General features: G+C 34.2%; 1 protein-coding gene across 1 annotated transcript in view; it reads right to left on the reverse strand.

Moving 5' to 3' along the window:
- Positions 1-23673, reverse strand: part of EPHA3 (EPH receptor A3) — a 357487-nt gene that overhangs the window by 106559 nt on the left and 227255 nt on the right. The window contains exons 4-5 of the mRNA XM_068545605.1: positions 17563-17718; positions 16545-16880 (exon numbers count right to left, since the gene is read on the reverse strand). Of these exons, the coding sequence (XP_068401706.1) occupies positions 16545-16880; positions 17563-17718 (492 nt within the window). The remainder of the gene's footprint in view (positions 1-16544; positions 16881-17562; positions 17719-23673) is intronic.

Below are 23673 nucleotides of genomic sequence, written 5' to 3' on the forward strand. Positions count from 1 at the left end.
CTTAAGGTTTTATACTATTATGCTTTAAATGCAGGAATCTCTAGCTCCTTCACAATATAATCAGGACCTTGGGGAAGGAGGGGTCCTCACTCTTCACACTTTCACTTAGAATGTATTTAAAACATAGTATTTGTTTTGGGAACAAAATACATATAAAAATCTTGCTTTTCCTGTACCACTAAGATAGGTCATCATTCTATGATAGATTCAGCTATCTCTTGTTGGAAAAAGTAACAAAGAGAGAATTATTAAACCATGATCAAAGGCCAACTCTCATATGGTCTCCACACTGCTGGTTTTGTGAAACTCAAGTTATTATCACCTCTCCAGGCTAAGGGAATAGCAAGGAATGGGCAGAGAGGAAAATGACACAGGTCTGCAGAGGTGAGTGCTCAAAAAATGCTCATCTTAGCTCCAGGAACCCTTAAAGGGGGAAGTTCATTAAGTAAAAGCAACCTTTCAGTATTCCCTAGACTAAACTGTGAAACATTTTTGAAAAGCATAAAATCCTTATTTATGGCAGGAATGTTTGAAATTCAAAAGATAAATGCCATTCGGAATGCAACCATGTTCTAGGTATCTAATATGTAATGGGACACAGCTGTAATAACAGCCACTAAACCAGGGGCCTCTCTATATCATGTCATTAGTTGACTTGTTATAAGCCGATCTTCTAGCCCTTTTTATAAGGGCCACTGGGGTAAAAAATAAATATATCATGTACTGAACATCTGTGGTTCTGTCACAAAGCACCACTCATATCAACTTTCAAGCTTATATCTTAGGCTATACATGACACACTTTTAAAAATGTATCTTAACAAAATGTATAGATTAGGAACTCATAAGTCTTTATTCCAAAGGACAGAGGATACAAGAAGACCTTGGCTGTGCCATGGGTAACACTAATGGCACCTTTTTTATTGTTTTAGTATATTCTTTTGGGTTCAAAACCATACGTGTACTCTAGGTAAGATGCTGTAGGCGAATATTTTACATATGAGAGTTAAGTGAGGAAAGAAATGCCAAATGTCAAGCTATTGACATATTAAGTCATCAGAATCATGAGTCAGCATTAAGAACACACAATTAGGAGCAGCAATTCCTACTTGAGACTTTTTTAAAAAAAATAAACTTATCTGGTCATATAAGAGGTTATTTCTTTCATCTTTCCAATGGTCAAATAAAAAATAATGCCCATCTCCTTTAAAAGGAAACAGGGAAAGGGAATAAAACATTTAAAATAACTAGGAAAAACTACCAGCTATATTTCAGAAAAAAATAGAAATGTCGTTAATCTATGTAATGAAATAATTAATTATAATGAACATTAGTATAGTTATGAGAGATTTTTGTAGAGAAGGCACGGGTGTAAGGAAGGGATCCATTTAGGAGGTATTTTATATAATATAGGCAGGATATGAAGGAATTAGGGTTGTAGAAATGGATGTGGTAAGAAGTGGTCTGGTTCTTGTCATACTTTGAAGGTATATTTATAGAATATGCTGATAGATCAGTTGTAAGGTATGAGAGGGAGGAGTCAAGGATGACTTCAATGGCTTTGATCTGGATAACTTGGAAGGATGGAGTTGCTACTACCTGCAATGGGGAGGCCTGTGGGTTACAGACTCTGTATTCATAATTGCCAGGCTTGTAGTATTGATGGGCAGCAGTATATTACTCAAAGGGTTCCAAATTTACCCTTGGTGGTTTGAAAAAGGATCTTAGGTGCTATACGGACAAACAAATATTTAATAAATGATATTAGCTCTCCATATACAGGAGTAAAGTTCTCTTTTCAAATACATTTTAGGTAACAAATGAGGCTTGATTTAACTAAGTATTGATACGTTGCTAAACTATGAGAGTCCTGGTGGTATGTGGTTGAAGCAAAATTCCTGAAAACATGCAGTTGTTTACTGAAAATTGGGAAATACTATTGTATTAAAAAGACCTGGATTCAAATTCTCTTTAGCCAGGTAAGTTAGAGAAGAGGGGCTAGTTAACTAAACTCTTGAAAACAGTTTTTCTATTAATAAGGGTAATAATGCTCAAATTACAGGGTTGCTTTAAGGGTTAAATGTTGCCTATAAAATACCCAATACTGTATTTGACAAATGCCTGGTACTCCACACTTGGTTGTTACTTTAAATAATAAATATGATTTTGTGTCTATTCAACAGTTCCTTTAGGCTATTATAACAACCCAACGATATGCACAAATAAATAACAAATATCTAATGCCCACCAGTTCATTTAAATAAGAAATAACTACTAATAGTAGAGAAACATTTATCATCAAAATATATATAAAATACTTTTTAAGACTTCCTTCAGTATACTAAAAATTACAGCAAATAGTTATGTAAATACCAGCATTACACGTGGAATGCACATGAATTTTAGAATTTCCTTAAGCACTTCCCAAGAAGACAGTTAAAATCTTATCTCCTAACAAAGTGTATATGAAGATTGACCTGGATGAAAAATGGTGGTTTATTTCTTTACATATAATTCCTCTGATAGATTTCTTTTTTTGAAACTCATTTCAATAGTGTTTTTAACTTAATAGAGTGAGCAATAACTTTTACCTTTCACAAACAGGCAATATTTATAGTCGTGGATGTCTTAACAAATATTAGCAGACAGAGTGGTAAAACCTGGCATATTATTACATCATCAGTGCTAAATTCTGGCCATATATCCTCAGAGCAATTATAATTTATGCTTACAATGATTATTATAAACATTTCTAAAATTTTTCTTAATTACTTGTTATGAAGAGTTACTTTTATGATAATTACTATCCATTATATTTTAGTGTTTTTTAGTTCCATATACTTTTTAAAAATTGAGATATAATTGACATATAACATTGTGTAAGCTTGAGGTGTACAATATATTGGTTTGCTCCTAGTTTCATATACTTTACGTGGTAACTGTCTATAAATTTGTATATTTAACTAAATAGAAACTACATTCCAAACTAATAACAAAAAGCTTGAATGAGAGATAGGAGAAGGGACAGATAGATTGATAAATAAGCCAGCTGATGTGGAGAGTTTCACTGGACAGCTCTAAATATTTGTTCACTTCACATATTTTGACTAGTTGCTTTATACAAACCAGACACATTCAACTGAGATACAATTAAACTACACATACAACTATCATTTAATTTGTACATAATTTAGAGTATTTTATTTCTTTTTCTTCCTCCTTTGAGTGAAAATCTTTGGGATAGGGTGTTGGTTTATTTTGGCATCACATAACAAAAAAAATCATAAAAAGATAGTTTTTAAAATCTATCCTTTAGTAATGAAAAAAAATGAAGCTATTATACATAATTTGGCATTGTCTGTGAATTCAAGATAAATATTTCATTGGGTGGCTTCACTGAGCTGCTGATGCTTATTGAAGTCTCTTGGTAATTGGCCTTGCCTGCCTTTTCTTGGTCAAACCAATCAATTTCATGCTGGTTTCTTAAAACCTTTAAGATCTCCTACTAAACTGAGAGCTCCTTGAAGATAGTAGGCACATCTTAATAATCATTTTATCCACAGTGCATTCAGCATAGTACCTGGCTCACAATAAGTGCTCAGTCAATGCTTAGGGAACAGAAAAAAGCAATTAGTAATTAAGTGTATTATATATTGCCAAAGAAAACCAGGAGTTAGCTAAAAGTTATTTTGATCTTCAAAAGTACATTTGTTGCTAAATGTTCCAAAAGTTCATTAATGATATTACTACCAAGTATTGATCACTTATAAGGACCAAACACTTGAGTGCTTATGTAGGCAATTGTTCTTGTCTTTACCACAACTCCGGGTAGACATAATCCTTATTTAATAAATAACATAGTTAAGAGTAAAACTATTCAAGTGCAAATGATTTAGAAAATAAAAGGACTTTCTTCTCTCAGATCTGTTAGGTTTCATACACTTTCTAGAACTTTACTCTTTCTAGAACTTTATATTCTTCTTGAGATATGTATATATATACACACACATAAACATACAAACACAAGTGCAAATATATACACACAAAACAATAAGTTGTTGCAAAACCTAGTTCTTTTTCTAGCTGTTTTATATTGGGACTTTAATAAAGACATCTATCTTCTATCTGCAATAATAAGAATTTATGAAAATAGCTTAGAATGGAAACATATTTCAAGTAAGATAGATGAGATTCATTTTTTAAACTTTTCAGAAATAAGGACTTTAAATTAAACCAACTTCTTCTACCATATTAATTCAAATCAAGAAAGATGTATGCTATATTTTAAACCTAGGTCCTTTGCTGGGAGGTGATGGTATATTAGGCAATGTATTTCAAATGTCAAGTATAAAAAACCTTTTTGAAAACATTTTAATAGAAGGCAAATGAAACAAGCTCTACTCAATGAAAGAGAAATAGAGAATCTCTTTCCTTGACATGTTGGAAATTTGCATGAATAACTGTTAGGTGTACTCCTTCTTAGAGGATATACACACAATTATGCTCCATGGATGGACGAAGATGGACCAACACTGCCCCAAAACTATATTCAAACAACATGATGAACCAAAAAAATAAAAGTACATGATATGCAACATTTTTCTTTAATATGTCTGTAGTGAGCATAGTTATTTTGGGGGCATTTAAAATTTTCTTTTTTTGGAACTATAGTAAACTTACTAAAATGTACTTAAAAACCAATATTTTAGTGATTAAAAGTAAAAGGTGACCATTTCCTAAGTAATTGCAACATCTTTGTTTTATGTCACAACATGGTCCTTGGTAAAAGTTTATTTTAACTCTTTATCCTGAATGATTGTTAGAATATTCATTTGTCACCTGATTTCTTCTTATATCTCTGTCCATCTCTTTTCTTTAATCTTTGTAGACATTCTTTGCGTGACTATCCCTTTATTATTCTCACCAATCCTTTTTATTTTATGGCTGTCTTTGGGTGTCATCCTAGCCAAAGTCGCAGAAGTACAGCTGAATATAACCAACTGCCCTATCAGATGTTTCCATTAGACCCTCTCATGGGCACTTCAGTGCTGACACTAAGTCAATATATATACATACATCTGTGTATGTAATGAAGGAAGAATGGCTTATTATATTGAGAGTTGTTTTACATCACATATGAATTCCAATTTTGAAAGAATTAGAGCCTAAACCAGTCACATCAAAGTAGGGTGTTTCAGAGCTTGACTTCATATATTTTAATATTTATTCATATTTTTTTAATTTTAAAAAGGACTTTCTATTTCTCCCAGATAGAGCAAGATCAGCATGATTATGTTTGAGACAGGGCTCAATAACTTATTTAAGTGCTTCCTTAGTTCCATATACTTTCTCTCATTTTATTTAGTCCTCACAACAATCCGTGTGTGTATTATCGTATCCATGTCAAAAAGGATGCAAAGACTCCAGATTAGTCTAATCCCTGTCTTAAATTCATTTTTAAAGAAAATTGGGAATGAATGCATAAACAAACCAAATTTAAAAATAAAAAATCTAGTCACGTCACTATTAAGTGGCAACACCTGGATTTACAGTTGGACTTTTGACACTGTCCTTCACCACTCTGCTTTTCAAATATTGTTTTTTTTGCAATCATATTTGTTTCAATTGTAAGTAAATACTGGATTATTTTTCCATGAATACATGATATATTTTGCATCAACTTAGTTCCCTAGAATATGTAACTGGAAGGAAACTTAAAAATTATCCAGTCCAAGTGTTTAAGTTCACAAAAGAGATAAAACAATAGCTCTGATAAAAGTGACCTATTCAGAGGCCAAAACCAAAGAGTGGGAGCAGAGAGGAGAATTCCCTTCTGTTGATATGCATTCCAGAATTCTTCCTACTCTGACATACAGCCTCCATTTTAAAGCCATTTCTTGGACAAAATTGTGACAAGACACAGATTTTCTTTCTGTTGGTTTGTTATAATTATTTTTTTTTCCTACCGGAATGAAAATGAAAGCAATAAGAGGTTAATTCTTAATGATAACAAATTGTCAAGATAAATGCTTTTAAATTAACATTGACTAATAATAAATGTAACCCTTCAAAGCTATTTTAGAAGAGTTTTTATTGTTTGGTTTTGGCAAGAAAGATTTGGGTAAATAACTCCCAATAAAGCAATTCAGATTTCTTTTTTTATCAACATTGTTCAAATCATGTGAAATTTTGATTTCAAAGAAAAAAAAATCATATGATCTGTGTGCCAGGCAGTCACAAATTACACTAATATGGTAACCATCTTTACAGATTTCTTTTTTCAGTCTTAATTATGCCAAGTCATAGGAAAAAGAATATCCTAACAGTTAAGATCAGGAACTTTGGAGTCGTGAAATCATGAACAAGACATTTAACCACTCACAGTCATAAAATTGTTGTAAGGATTAAATGACATAATTATGTAATAGACTATAGAGCAGTGTTAATCATATCAAGAGGATTTAGATCAGCAATTACTACTGGTGAAATGAGATAGAAAATGTGAGCTTCCCATTTTTTGGCCTCAGCATTCTTTGGTTTAGTGTGAATATTATAGAATCTCAGGGCCCTAGCACATGGGGATGCCACACATAATAATTCTTTTAATTTGAATACATATCACAACAATTTTATAGCAGATGGCAATAAAGTCCCTTGAGGAAGAGGTGTTTTTTTTTCAATTTGGACAATGGTGCTATATTGATAGGATTATAAAGTCAGATTTTGGGGCTATATTATAGTTATTAACAGGGAGATAGTATTTTTGGAGATACTGAAATATAATTAAGAGTTTATAATGAAAGAGTCTGGTTAGTGGTAGTAGGATTTTTGCTTTTAAAATCAGAGCATCTTTTCCTTCTAAATATTTGCATTTACTCAATTTCTCAGTTCTCTGAACATATTGCAATTATTCCCTAAGGATCTTCTATATTTAACTTAATCCTAGAAGGGTAGAATATATTAAAAGATAAGTTATTGTCTTTAACGTGTTTTGAGACTAAAAACATTCTGCTTGGGAAAAATAAGAATAGGAAAGATTTCTATTGAATAAGTATTTTTTGCTCTTGGAAAGATGCAGTGAATATGGCACAAGTTAGCATTAAATGGATATTTCTCTCTTTTTAATTTTTATTTTTTAATTGAAGTATAGTTGATTTACAAATGTTTTAGGTGTACAGCAAAGTGACTCAATTATACACAAATATATATATATATATATATATACACACACACACACATATATATATATTCTTTTTCAGATTCTTTTCCATTTTAAGTTATTACAAGATATTGGATATAGTTACCTGTGCTATACTTTCTTAATACTAAGTGCTTTAGTTAACACCATACTTTCTCCTCTAGCTGGTTGTTGGTATTTCTGTTCTTGTGAGCACTTTGAAGGAGAAGTCAGCAGGAAAAAAGTAACCGTAATTCTCCAGACATATGTCTGCTCCGTTCATTTTAATTGTATTGATATTAAAGATCAGAAACGAAAACGGGATGAGAGTTCAATATAGATCCTGGAAACCCCCAAACTACCTCTATTTGCTGGTTTTCCATACAATTGTGGCTTTAAGCTCATATAAAGGTTCTGAATAACTGTCAGGACAATATATGGCTCTGCTTTTGTTCAGCTTATTGCTCATGCTGCAGATATGTGATATGCCTCCGTACCAGGGTGTGATGGCTGAAAGGCATCATTAATGTGTTAAATGATGTGGAAGGCTTTAGGCACACTAGGACACATCACTGCAGAGTGATATCCCCAGATGTACAGGTCTCTGCCTTGATTTCAAATAGGAAAGAAAGAAGCTAAATTACCACACAAGCAAAATGCACCAAGAAAATTATAATGTATATATTCACTTGTAATCTCTGGGCCTGATTCAGACCTCATTTGTTTGTTGAAAGAAATAAAAGGTTAAGGCTTCAATTCTTAGGGTTTATTAATCACACAAGTGAAACAACAAGGGGAGGATTCATCAGAATGCCTTACTGGAATCCTATTTCCACTATTTTGTTTGATTTTTATTATATTTTAGCTTTCTGATGTACTACACTGGTGCTACAAAACACCTGCCTTTGTGCTCTGAAAGAATGCATGTAGATGCTCTGGTGTCTAGTTTACTTCCAGGGTACATAATTACATGGCAGCACACATTTCTAAAGAGACTATATCAATACATGTCTGTAGCTTAATAGCAGATCCAAGCTGTATACCTTTTCTAGTTTTATTTTGAAACGTTGGCTTCTTCAGAAATTCTAAAGCTTGCCTGGCTGTCTTTGACATGAGGCATTCCTCTGTCATATCTATAAATGCTGCTTCTAAATCCCAACAGAACAAGGTAGATAGAGGAAATTTATTGCAGAATAAGGAATGAAGAAGATTTAAAAATATCTGCTTTATCAATGTATAAAAATTAGACTGGATTCTAAATGTAGCCAAAGGGCTCTGATAGTTTAAGATTCATTTTAAAAAGTGTGTATTGTTTATTCAAGATATATTAAACTATTTTTTTCTACTAATAGATGCTGTTACCTTGTTCTGTGAAACAGCAGGTCACAAAAGTATAGGCAAGTATGCTTTTAGAAGTCCTTTAGAAGAAGTAAGTTGATAGGTGTGGTTAAAGATCAAAAAGATGTATTGGTTGATTAAAATTATACCAGTAACAAAGTTCTAAACTCAGTCCTAGAATCACAAAAAATAAATAAAACAGGAAAAATTATGACTGGATTTCCAGTTCAATCCCTCATGTGATGGATAGCAATTTTTAACTGGAAGAAAAGAAGAGATTTGTCTTTGATCATTAAATTAAGTGAATGATAGAGGCTATTCTGTTTAAAGCCAAGGCTAAGAATGTTTTCCTTATATCAGAAAGTCTCCAAGATGCTATCCTTCTTTGCATAAATTGATGGTTCTTCAACAGGAAGTCTAAATAAAATTAAGTCAAGTTCTCTCTTTTTTAAATAATATTATTTACTGGTCATTTTTCAATGGGGTGACAACTGTGCAACTCTTAGATATCAAGCCCCTGAGAAAGTCCTACCCATAAGTGCTGATCCCCTTTCCCTTCATATTTTTGTATCTGACTTAATTTACAGAAAATGGTTAATTCATTCATTACTGTAGATAAGAACTATATTATAGATAGAAACTGAAGGTAAAGAGAATATCCATTTGTTTTTGTCAAAGGGACACCGTGGAATAATTGGCAAAAGTTGACTAATATCTGCAGATAAGATCATAATATGGACAATGCTAATGTCCTGATTTTGATAAATGTATTGAGGTCATGTAAGAGAGTGACATTGCTTTAGGAAGTTCGCACTGAAGAACTTAGGAGTAAAGGGGCATAATATCTGCAATTTACCTTCAAGTGGTTCAGAAATAAATAATATCTATATAGAGAAGGCAATGGGGGAGAGTATGATAAAGCGAATGTAGTAAAATGCTAAGTTTTAGGAAATCTGGCTTAAGGTATATACACATATTGTGTACTATGGTACTATTTGCAACACTTTCATATATGTGAACAAATTAAATTTTATGATAAAAACTGTACACATATATGCAGAATTCCAATAGGGTAAATTGAAAGAGGAGAGACAGGTCCATTTACTCTAGGGAAGTATAGGGGTCAAGATACTCTTCATAGAGGAAAAAATAAGTTTAAGTGGAACTAGAAAAAAATATTAAAAATGTACATGCCTGGATCAAAAATTTCAAGGATTAGGGGTATGTTGAAAAAGGAAATACTGGAGTGATACCAGGACCCAGAGAATGGAGGGACACCTTTTTCAACTATTGTAAATTGAGAGAAACACAATGGCATTTACCTAAGTATCATGCTAAAGTTGTTTATTTGATTGTAAGACTGCAAGGCAAAAGAATTCTAGGACTGATGGTACTTCAATGTCAACTATCTGGCAATCAAGAATCTAAGTAGGAAAAGACCAAAAATTTCTAAAACTCTTTTTTGTTTGTTTGAATGTATGGCTCAAAATTTTTTAAATGCCATTTTAGACTTGAAAATTATAAATGCAGATAATACGAATACTCATTTAAATCCAATGATGTCATTCTTTCACTATAATTCAGGCATTCACATGTGAAGAATTATTCTTATTGACACTGTTCCCTGCTCTTTTCAAGATTAAGCTTCTTAAAACAGATTGAATGAGGTTACTCTTCCACTCAATATATGTATTTCCATCCAATATCCCACTATCTAACATACCAGTTGCTTGGCCTTCCTTGCATATCCAACCTGATTTCCTGTTACCCTTTAACAAGATCCATCTCCTCTTCTCAGCCTACCCTTCCTACTACCCAAGAAACTCAATTCCAATATTGTAATATATATACACTTCCTTTTCTTTACTCCTATCTGATTTATTCCTATTTTTCAAAGTACATCTAAACTCTTTTTTCCAAAGGTTTCCCTAAAATCCTTCAACCACCACTTCTTAACTCATTTAATTACATAGTGTCTTCTGCAAGTTTATATGATTTGTATAATTTTAAAAAAAATCTATACATCTATCATAAATTCTTGCATGGCTGGAGCATATATTACATGAACATAAAAGGAGCATTGAAATATACTTGTTGATCCATTAACCCTTTTTACAAATATCTCAGTGGAAAGAAGTTGCTAAGCAGTATGATATTTTAACCTTATTAATTCATTTAAGTTCCAATTCCTTTTTATTTTGGAATCTCAACATAATTAAAAGAGGATTATTATAATTCTTGGTATTATTTATTTATAAATGTTATGGCTACGAACCTTAAAATCTAACACTAAGTGTGGAGAAAAAGTATGAAGATCTGAAACAATTCAAAGGAAAAATCAGTAGCATGTGAGCACTTCTTAAATGTAGAATATGAACCAAAGATGATTCCAAGTGTCAGAATCCGGTAAACTGAGGAAAGCAGTGGTCTCATTGGTAGGGAGAAAAAAAATCTGGAGAGAAAGTGGTTTGAGGGAGAATGTTTTCTTTTTTGGATGGTGGACATTTCCAATAATCAATCACTCATTCATTCAGTAAACCTTTGAGTGAATACAAGGTGCTAGAAAGCCTTGTTCTAAGTCTGAGAACCACAAATGTGAACATCAGACAAGGTCCAGGCCCTTATGAAATCCACACTCTTCCTAACAATTGCATTCATTTTAACAAAAAGATACAAATAGGATATTATAACTGGTTCTCAGAAGGGCACTTCTGTAGCGTGAGAACAGAAACCAGACTGCAGTATGAATGAGAGAGCAAAGAGAGAAGTAAGGATTACTTTATGAAAACATCTAATCTTAGACTGAAAATTAGGAGAAAAATACGATGAAATCATGAAGAGTCAAACAATTTGTAACGTGCATATGTGTGTGTATGTGTGTGTTTGAGTGTGTGTGTATTGTTGTTGCTTTTATTTAATTATTTGTAACTTCCTCTAAGATGAATGAAAACCTATGCAACAGAAAAGGCAAAGAAAAAGAGCCGGGAGAGTGTATGTCTAAGATGCTAGAAGGGGAAGAGATTTTCTTGAGAGCCCACTCTTTAGAGTCAGGAGTCAATGGGAGTTAGTGAGTACAAACAGGAGGAATAAGATTTAGAAAAGCCAGTGAGATAGCATTTTCCTTTCCCTCCTAAACTTCATGGTCTTAATAAGTTAGGAGGGTGTAAGAGGAAAAAGCACACTCCTGTGTGTCTCCTCTACGCAATACTTCACTTCTGGTCACCAAATGTGTGGGGTTTTCCTCACACCAAGCAATTCTGCAAAACCAGCTGGGTGTCCTACGATTTAATTCAATTCTGATACTAGCTACGTGGATTTAGCATCAGATCCCACAGGTTAGGGCTCAGTCCCATAAGACTTCCCCAACCCCCCCTTCAGATACTAATCTCAAGTCCAGGTTGTTATCTGTGCTTCTGACCCAACAGGTATAAATCGGAGGTTCCCATGACCCCCTCTTAATTAATGTTCAATTAATTTACTAGAGCAGCTCACAGAACTTACGAAAACATTTTACTTACTAGATTTACAGTTTATTGCGTAAAAGAATGCAACTCGGAAACAGACAGATGAAGAGATGAATAGGGCAAGGTACTGGGCAGAGAATTTCCATGCTTTCTCCAGACTCGTAGCCTACCAGTGCATCTACGGAAAAGCTCTCTGAACCATGTCCTTTGAGCTTTTAAGGAGGCTTCATTACATAGGCATGATTGATTACATCGTTGACCACTGATGATTAAACTCTATCTCCAGCCCCTCCGCCCTACCCAGAGGGGAGGTTGAGGAGTGGAGCGGCTACAAGTTCTTCTAATCACATGGTTGGTTTCCCTGCCACCATCCTTAGAGGCTTTCCAAAAATCACTTCATTAACGTAAACTCAAATGTGATTGAAAGGGGTTGTTATGAATAACAAAATACCCATTATTGCTCTTATCACTTAGGAAATTCTAAGAGTTTTAGGAGCTCTGTGCCATAAACTGGGACCAAGACCAAATATATATTTCTTATTATAAATCACAGTATCACAGAGGGAAAATCATCTGTGTAGAATGAGGGAGTAAAGGATAAGATTAATTCTGGGGAAGAGTGGAGATGATAAAGAAGATCTCTTGCAGAATACCCCTACGAAACCCTGTGATAAATGACTGAGAAGCAAGGACCAAGTTTATTGTAGATGGCATAGGGTACAGTAGATTTTCCCAGCAAAGCCCCCCTCTGTCTCCAAGGCAGTATTTCTTTTTGTAGCTATATGGCATGAACCATAGGATGGCAGAAAGAACACAAGAATAGAAGTTGAAAGTGGAGTTGGAGTTGGAAGACAAGTAGAAGCTTTATCGCTTGATGAAAAGTTGAAGAAACTTCTTGGATCTCAGTTTCTGTAAAATGGGGGTGGGGTGGATCTCAAAACTTGAAAGCCCATATATTCTCTACTAGTGCACCCTCTTCTTGCCTGAGACTATTACATGCTATAGGATAGTGGAGAAAGGGCAGATTCTATGATGGAAGTTGAGAATAAACAGGGACAAATATTCCACTAGTGGAATGATTTTTCCAGAACTGAAAGGTAAACATACTCATTCAAAGAAGAAAACAAGAAGTAGCAATTTACCCCAAGATATAACTTCACAGATTTTTGTTTTGCAATCTGCAATTCTTTCTGTACATGTTTGACTGATGGATTCATGGATACAATCTTTATGTATAGAGCACGTTTTTTATCTCACTGACATACTTTGTGAAAGTATTAAGGGCTGGGAACTAACACCCAAATTCACAACATAATCCTCTACAATTTAGAAGGTGCCTTATCGTGTGGTCATCACATGGCTTTTACAATGTAATCAAGAGAAAAATCAACAAATTCAATCTCACAAACTAAATTAAAAGGGACACATTCACATTTCCCCTTTATAGCCATGTCAGAGATAGAGAGGAAGGAGGAATTTAAACACCAGGCATCGTATCTGTCATAGCCATATCTTTCTAGACGTAGGGAGCTCATTTCTCAAGGCTACCACTCCATTAACCTTCACAAGAGCAAAAATAAAGCAAAACAATGAAACACTCTGGAGAAATGGCATTGCTTCTAATCTTGCTTATATATCTTACCATGGGGATTTGAAGATGGAACAAAGACCTCTACCTCCCCAGGCACAAAAATGATACAGACTCCCTGAAATAAATATATAAAATGCCTCATGGAGCATGTTGTAGACATATTTGTGATTTTTCTGAAAAATGAGAGTGGGGTTAGGAAGAGTAACTGATATCATCCCTGCTGAATCTCTGTCTTACCCTGTGATTTGTAACTGGGAGGGCCAAAGCATCAACTCCATTTATTTTTTTAAAGTCTTGGCCTGCTCTTGGTTGCCACTTTACCTAGATTCATTCACTGTATATATCTGGAACTATTAGTTTCTTGATAAATGCATCGTCAGAAAGCCAGAGGTCAATGATAAGATAGGAAATAAGGAGTTCTTGCTTGTTTTTATACACTTCTGTTTGACTTAGGAGATAATTATAACACAGATTGATGCTCTTGTTTTAAACAAGACAGTAAATCAGAGTGAAATATGAGATTTGGGAAAGCCATTTGCCACATAATTATAATTTCTTAAAATTCCTGTGTTCATTGAATATGAGAAGCTATAATCATGTGATACATAGCAACAGCATTACTCATCTTTTTTTTTTTCTCTCATGGAAGACAGTTAAATAAACCTAAGTTACAAATCTTTAAATATTATTAACTACAAAGTTTAAATATCATTAACTAAAGCAAAACAAAAGCACATGTTGCTTGGTCTGATATCTAGCTTTAAGTGGGAGAGATTACAGATTCAGTAAGCAAGATTAAAATAATGATTCAGTGCACTTCATTAAAAAGTCTTGCCTTTTCCATAAATAAACTTTATCACCATGAGACAATGTAAAATTATAAGAATTTCATCAATATAGGAGACCAGAAGAAAAGTGGGAACAAAGGAGGGATGTGGAATCAGAAGGAGATACATTTAAACATGGACTCTGCCAGGGGTTATATTCAAAATATCTATCAACTGGCATGGCAGGGACATGGAGCCCTCAAGTTGGAAGAGTTCCCGCTCAGGGATCTGGAGACCACTGGAGTGCCAGGATTTACCCTTTTGCTTGCTGGATTATGGTGGGGGGTGGGGGAGAAGAAGGGGGACCTGACAGATTGGTCTGGAGACACCTCTAATGCCAAGATTTATCCCTTTGATTGCTAGATTATGGGGAAGGAAGTGGGGGGCTAGATATACTGGGTTTAGGGGGCTACCTAGGGTACTTGAGGAATTAACCAGTACAGGTGCATTTCTAACCTCACCTTCAGAAGTAACTTTGTCTGCTTCTAACCAGTATGCAAATAAGTACAAAATTTTACCAACCAGCAGAGTCATACTTGTGCATACTTGGTGAATATTAGCCCTGATGACACCTATTTTGCACCCTTGGTAGTTTAACTAACCTCCCTGAGTCAGCCAAGTGAAAGAAAGAAAGTGGTGAATTTCCTGGCTAGATATTTGGCTGCTCTAAGACCTCTTCCAGCTGATAGAACTTAGTCATCTCTCCTCTCTCTTTTCTTCTGACATCCAGTATACATGTCCTCAAAGAAAAGAGCAAGTCCCGCTAGAGAGCAGAGGAACTTCCATAATTTAAACCAAATGTAGAAAAGAAGCTGAGTTTACACTCAATTCTAACTTCCAGCTCAAGGTTAGCTCTCCTGGTAGCAGATGTGGGAGTCTGTAGTTCTAGCTGAAGTATTCCCAGGGGGCCATCCTGTCTCTTCCTTTTCTCCCTTTTTGGCTCCAATGTTTATTTTCTTGTGTATAAATTATACAATAATATCTCTGAAGTGAATTGGTTGAAATGTAACCCTAATTATGATATCTTGTAGCAACAGTTATGCACAATAAATATCTATCAGCTTAATTTTGCACAGCTTTGTTGATTAGAAAACTGTTTTTTACTCATTCATCAGAGTTACCACCTTGGAAAAATGATTGTCTTATTTCAAAGGGATATCACTGTCTCTGTATACTCTGCAAAGTGTAATTCTTCTATATGTTTGAGAGAATCACAACTAGAACCCCGTGAATAATTCTGGACACCACACTGTAAAAAAACCATAGTAAAAAATATCACAAGAATTATCAGAGAACCGAAAAACAAATAGAAGATTTAAAGGGTGACTGAAAAACACAGGATTTACTAACAGTAAAGAAAAGAGAAATGTTGTGGATGCAAGCTAAAGAAAGGTGCGAAGTTTATTTAAATTTTCTATTCCATATTAAAGGCCCTTTGCTTACAATCTAGCAACACAGTATTTTCTTTTTAATTAGGAAAAGATTGTCAGTGGAAAATACAGTTGATGAAATCACCATAAAATTTATATCTGGAAATTTTAAAGATCAGTGATTCCAACTGTTTTCCACCAAGACCTCTTTTTACTAAGCTTCTCCTCAATTCCATATTTTTAATTTTTAAATACAAATTGTATCTGTTAAATAAAATGTGTTTCTTTTCTTTTTTTTAAAATTAATCAGAGAGTTTTAACTATCTGAGCTATACTACCCAGAGCTTCTGGGGAGCATAAAATAACTGAATAACTATACACAAAATTTGATATAACTAAGGTAAAGACATTTATAGTTTTAAATATCATACACAACATTTTCCAAGCTAGATTCAATGTCTGTTAAGTTCTTGAAAATACGGAAATGCTGCAAGGAACCCCATAAGTACTACCTCCAGAGCCCCAGATGTTTAAAGATTTCAAATTGGGAAGCAATGGATTAAACTAGCTTAAAATCATCTAACAGATACGATTTATTCTCACTTTGAAGAATGAAATTGAGCTATTTAATGTACCATAACTGTCTAAAAGTGATCGAAAAGAATAACCTGGGGCTCTTTCAAATCTTTTTTTTCCTACCCTTTCTTCCACTCTTTCTGTCAAAACTATTACTTGGCTCTGAGATGGCAGGAGTAGGAAGCATCCAGCATGTACTCACCAGCCTGGTTAGTTGTGATGCTGACTGCAGCAAACTGTCTCGGTGGTGAGCTCAGCTCTGACACCCCATTAATGGCATCAATCTCAAAGGTGTAGTTAGTGTGTGCCAGGAGGTCTGTCACTGTCACCGTGGTGTTGGTGAGTCCATACTGTCGAGGGAGGAAGCGGACATTTGGGCTGCATGGCTCACACTGTTTTACGTTCCACCCACATTTTTTACATATGATGTTGAAGGTAACATCTTTCCGGCCTCCTGTGTCCAGGGGCCAGATCCAGTCCAGGATAACCGAGGTCTCATTTATATTAGATATAACATTTCTCGGTGCAGATGGAGGTCCTGCAAAGTAGTTCAACAAAGATTAATGAGCCTCACTTCTGTTTTCTACTACAAGGGAAATAGATCATTTACAGTGGAACTGAAAGAGGTAAATAACCATCTTGTCTTTATTATGTACTTTTAATTCGTCCTCAGAGGATCCATGAGATTATAGACACATGGATTCAAGAGTACTGTCCTCCCCGAGCTAGGAATGGGGGGAGTTTTGACTCCAGGTTGAAGATGCATTCACAAAGTCCAACAAAGGAATTTACCACTAAATTCAATGCCCTTGTGAATAGTTATGAAAACTTTAGTATTAGTTTTATAAATCTTAGTTCTTTTTCCCTATGACCTATGACCAACATATAACAAGAGGGAATAGAAAAGTAAAAATACAAATCCCATGCCTAAACCTCCCCTACCCTGTCAAAATTATGCAAGATCTAAAACAAGATATAGAAAATTTTCTTTCCTTCTGGGTGTCCTGTTGCAGGAAGTGCTTTAACAACTAATTCATTTTGTGTGATAAATGTTGCATTTGTGGTGAGCCAAGCATGGAGAGTGAAGCAGAGAAAGCTTTTAATTTGCACATGGAGAGCAGAAGGAAATGGGCCAAATGCTTTAAAAAAAAACACAATAAGAAGAAGAAAAAAGGAAATAAAACAAACATGGAAGCATGGGTTGCAGCAAAACTACTCACGGGTACAAGCCATGGATGGAGGGTCTTTGTCTGCTCGGAAGTAATTATTCTCACACCTGCAGTTCACTGAACCATCGTCATGAGTAGAACTGTGAGGTGGGCACTTGGCACATTGCACGTTACCATCCGAAGGCTTGTAGAAACCTGGTCGACAAGCTACAAACAAAATGACTCTTTTAAAATTCTGTGATAGTTTTGAAAATATATTCTTGAAAATACATAAAACAGATTTCAGGAGGCTAGGGCATGCATTCATTATGAATAAAATCTATTTTCTTCTCCCAGAATTCATAGAAGCAAATAATGTGGCCCAATGTAGTTTCTCCACATATACGTTTGTATTTGCACCAAATGTTAAGGGGGAAAAAAACCCCCACAAGATTTAGATTATTCTGGCACTAGAGTGTGATGAAATTTCCATCTCATGTTTTCACAGCTTTACTTGGCATTGGACTATTTGTGGAGAAAATAAAGCAAAGCCATGTCATCACGCAGCCATTCCCTTTTTAAACATGATGCAATGTGTACAGTCTCTGCAGTTAGTACTATATTACATACCCACTTGTTTTCTAATTAGTTTCTGTGTGTACAACTTTATCCCCACAAATTGTAAGCAACTGAAGGAAGAAGTCATGGCTTTGTCTATATTTTAAGATTCTTGATACATGGTTCTCCTGAGCTATGATATTTTGTTTGCCCTTGACAGTGTCATTCCCTAACTTCTATGGTACTGGCCTAAAAGAAAGGTCTTAATTTATTTCCTTGTCTGTATCTCAAATACACAGGGAGGTATAATTTCTATTTAAACTGATATACTTGTGAATTATTGCTAGATTAACGCATTTAAAAATAACTATGTTATCTTCTTTCTTTCTAGTTGTATCTCTGAATGACATTTTTTTTTTAAGCCCAGTGAACTGGTTACCAGATATTATTTCAGCTGCCCATTTAATATTCACTATCTATTTACAGCTTTTACAGAAATGTCTCCATTATAGTATTTTCATTTCATCTGATATAAAATTTAAAATGCTGTACTGCTTTATTTGGTACATTTTCATAATTACCGTGAGAACTGAAATCATAGTGAAGACCCTAACAAAAATCCCCTGACATTCCTTTGAGGAAGGAATTCAGGATCTTAAATTTTTAAGTTTCTCTGGAAGCCAGTAATTGGAAGCCAATAATTTCTTAAGTCTCTAAAACTCAACTTCAAAGCTACATTGAGATTTGATGGCTTAAACCACTTAAATAGAGACTAGACCCTACAGACTATGTTTATCACTGAATTCCAAAATTTTTTTATATCAACTTCATATTGTGAATAACAGGTTATTTGCATTCAAATAAAACCTGTGTGAATAAATCTTACCTTTTATAATCACTAAATGTATTTTAAAAGGTAACACACTGTATCTATAATAGTGTATCTTCCTACTGAACATTTCTTGGGAGATAACACTCCCAAGGAAAATACATTGACAAGACCAACAATTAGAATAACTTAAAATGATACTAATCATTAATCTAGTCTTGCTGTTTTCAAGTTCCTACTAAGAATGGCTGCTCTAGGACCATATTACATTAAATTGAACAACTTTTGGCACCATACTGAGAGCCAGTCAAATAAATTCTATTGCCCTAACCAAACTTGGATTAGGATTATAAACTTTTGAACATCATCCTCAAGCACTGTTTAGAAAGGTCCACTCATATCTCATGTCATATTGCCTCAGGGGGAAATGATATAAAGTATAAACAAACTATGCACTTAACTTCTGGTTTCAATTTAGCTCATTATTGAGTGCCTTTAAATTTGCAAGAGGGCATTGCTGAGTCTTTAAAAGATTAAGTTGCAGTGTTCCAATGTACTTTGTTATTTTGTTTGCTTGTAAATTTATCTCTGTGTTTTTATTTCAGGCTTTTATAGTTTTTACAACATTTAGCATAAAGGTATTCACTAAACACTCAATCACTTTTTGTTAATCCTGTAAATAGCTATACTATGTGATACTTAAAGACAAGATAGTCATACAATCACTTAGCTACAGCACCACAGCACAGAATTTCTGATAGTATTGAAAGTAGCTATAGTTATTAAGCCTAGAAGTTAAGAATGTGACTTGAACTAGTAACCAGACTTTAATTATGAGTAAATAATAACCTTAGAGATGAGAAGAGTAAGAGATAGGTAGGCACATATACATGCAGTTTAATAAATATCTGTCAATCATCTACTTTTGTTCAGTCTCCTCATTAGTCTTAAAGATACAAATGTCCCTAATTCTGTCCATCCCAAAAAGGGCCCTTGCAATTTGAAAGCAGGCAACAGAAATTTAACACAGGCCACATGGAGCAAGCACTCCATTCTGATTGATCTGTTGGAAGAAATACACAGAAGGACTCCCATTTGAGAAAGATTAAGACAGTAGGAGTTGGCCTGTAAGAAGCATAATTAAATACACAAATAGATCAACATGAAAAGACAAACTGTTAACTAGAGGAATGTGGTGGGTACTGTTGGTTACATACTCAATATCTCAGTCCTGCTTCCTGTTTGCTAATAGAATCCTGATTCTGTTCAGAACTGCATTCTGCCAAGTACTCCCTAACTCAGATCATTGCAAATAAGGGTGGATGGCCAAAGTTATGGCCAAAGAGATGGCTAAAGAGATACAAACAGAACTCTGATGAAAGTCTTTGGGATACCTTTTTCTTTTCTAACAAGATGATCCAGGTGCAACTGAAACCACTCCATCTACATTATTCCAGCATTGATTATGGGCATAATGACTTACACGAGACACTAAGTTAAAGGCCAAGAAAATCAGAGAGATGTGTGTACCCTGCTCTTGTTGACCCAGCAAGCACCAATCTCAGGATTTCTTATAATGTCAGAAAAGTAACACCTTGTTTGTTTAAGTCACTGTAGTCAAGTTTTCTTTTACTTGCAGCAGAAAGCATTTCTAAATGGTAAAAAAGACAAAGAGAATTCAGTTGAGATGTATTAATTATATAGAATAGCTTAATGGAGCTAAAAAGATCCTAAGAAAACCCACTGGTCAGATTGTGTGTTTTAATCTGAAAATCCAGGATGTTAGGTGACACACAGTTAGGGACAGACTCTACTCTGCATCTTCTGGCACCTGGTAGCTAGCTGATAGGATTTAATCATCAATTAACAGATATTCATTGAATGCTAACTCTATCCTGAGTACAATGCTAGGTTCTATGGTAATATCCTAAATTTGGTAGACACTTTTACTCTTTATAAAGGACTTGCAAATATACCATATCAATTAAACCTCACAACAGTTCTATTGAAATAATCAAGGTAGGTATTAATCTTCTTATTTTACAGAATGAACAATTGAAGCACAAACAGAATGCCCAAGATAACAAAGAAATTCAATCATAGTCTGAATAAGCAAGAAAATTTCTGCTTTTAATTTTATGTAAATCACTCATTAAAAGCAAATTATTTTCCTATCAATTCTAAGCTGTTGGTATGACATTGAAGAATAGTCATCTAAAAAATTTAATGCAACACATTTAATTAAACACATGCAAGTCTTTTTTCATCTATTCCTAGTTAAGACACCATTTCAGAAAGGCTGATGTTCTCTTGCATTCTCCAGGATTTTCTATCTATTTGAGGTGTAACATTGTTATGGGCAGATGAGCAATTGAACTTTTGTTGGAAAGGCAGAGGTTGTCCGTCAACTCTTAAGAATAGGGTGACCCACTATATGTGGGAGCCATACAAGTAAATTTTCTTTTTCTTGATACAAACAGAATCTCTAGATCCTCGACTCATATTGTTCAACAAATTTGAGAATATGCCTGAAAAGTTTGTATTCACTAATAAAATTATTATACTGGTAAGAAACATTATCTTTGAATGTATAAGGGGAAATTCTTTATATATTTACTTCAAACTTTTTCCCACCAATAAATAATCTCCCTCCCTTGCAATAAATCATCTTGTACTGAAATACCTATCCTTTTGTTACACCTTCTTCATTCTTAAAACAATTCTCATGGAAAAATTTGAAACTCTACCTCTACGGGGCATTAGTACTTGTGTTTTATTATCTTTGCTTATGGTAGCAGAAGCAATGATTGTAATTTAAAAGTATCTCCTTCCCTTCCTTGAATATAAAACTGCTAATATAACAATGTGCACATTTCTCTCATTATGCATTACGTTAGAGAATGAGAAGGTTCAGCATACAAAAAGTAAAACCTAGGTAAGAAGTAGAAAGTAGATATGTTAATGTGTTTTCTTTCCTTTTCTTACTTAAAGGAAGTCTTTGTCAACTTATTACAGAATATCAAAGGACAGAGAACATGCAAGAAAGGTAAACAAATTAATACTAATTCAGGTTTATCCAGCTTTAAGTTAAAAACAAACAAACTTCTGCTATATATTTAAGGCCTTCCCTGTGTTGGCCAGCTAGAAAGCAATACTTAACTAAGGTGTAAATGCACATATTCAAAGCCTGCTGCCAAAATGACAGAATTCTGATTTACTTCTTTCCTCCCATAACCCAGTAGTGCATGTTCTTGTCAGTCAAACACTGGTAAAATTATTCATAGATTTCTACCTCAGGGTAGTAAAACCAAAGAGTGATTAAACAGTGTAAGATCTTTTAAGTGGAGGCAAACTGCTGCCCCTTTTTGGGTCCCAGAGATGTTTTATCCCCTTGCTGTAATGGAGATTTTTGAACTAGTTAATTGTGGCAGGAACTCTGGGCTTTGAAAAAGCAAAGTAGGAATGACACACGAAACTGAATTAACCATTAAAAATGGGATGTAGCACCTCCTCAAATCCTACTGGATATCATCATGGATTTACTAGGAATCAGACTTGTTCATGTAATGTTTGGATTTCATTTATTCACTTTCAAAAACCAAACATGTACTGATCTCCTAAGATGACCTAAACACTTTATTGTGTCCAGTCACAGTGATAAAATTCACAATCCTAGCTTTAAACAGGAGACCAATTAATTCCATATGGCACCATTATTTTAGAAATGGATCTTCTAACTTGAGAATGTAAGTGCTAAGACACTTTGCGACACAACATTTTTAAGTAATCTTCACCAAGAAATTCCCTAATTTCACTTCTCTATATCCCAACTCTTCAAGGTGTTTTCAGCCTCTTACAGGAAGACCACTAGACTGGGAAAGAGCAAATGTAGGTTTTGATCTAGTGTTTTCTACTAAATAGGTATTATCTCAAAGTCACTGACCAGGTGTCTTCCAATTTTTAGGAGGTAGTTGGGATAGTGACTTCCTCTTCTAAAATAAGTCTGAAGATTCATTTTTAGTTATTATTATCTGTTCCCAGGTTAGATCCTGAGCAATATAGAGATACGAGATTTTTCCTATTCATTTTGCATGCTCAGTGTCCAGCACATTGCCCAGCACCTAGCAGTTGATGAAATCCATTTTTTTGATGAAATACATTTTTTAAGTGAATAATTAACTTGCAACCAATTGTCCTCTCTGGATTTCAATTTCTTCATTTATCAAATGATGGGTATCGACTATCTTGTCTCTAAATACTCTTCAGGCTAGACACTTTAAAAGGTTAATGCTTTGTGTACCAAAATTTGTAGGATTCCTAGAACTTTCTAAGTAGAAAAAAATAGAAAAAGCATCTTCACTTTCATCCGTGCTTTAAGGATTAAAATTAGCCATTGAAATTACAAAATCACATAGGGCAACAAGACAAAGAAAAGAGGCTCTCTTCTGATTTAAAAGAAATATACTTGAATCAAGAAATGACAGGTTTTTGCCCTTCTCAGTGTTTTTCTATATCAGAGCAGTATATATTCAAAGGGCATGTGGATTTCATGATTGGATGGATTGAATGATAAATTCACTGCCAAGCAAATAATTCCCTATTATTATATTTTCATCTTACCCAGTAGCATAATAAAACTATATTTCATTATACACTTCCTTTTATGTATATTTTAGATAGAGTAGAATGTTTAAAAGCTGGGAAATCTTATAGGAATAAACAAAAAATTAAAATATTGATATTAATTATTATTTTAAATTTTTTAAAATGTAGGAAGGTGTGATTTTCTTTTTCTC

This window comes from Eschrichtius robustus, chromosome 6, assembly GCF_028021215.1.
Source record: "Eschrichtius robustus isolate mEscRob2 chromosome 6, mEscRob2.pri, whole genome shotgun sequence".
Classification (NCBI taxonomy): Eukaryota; Metazoa; Chordata; class Mammalia; order Artiodactyla; family Eschrichtiidae; genus Eschrichtius; species Eschrichtius robustus.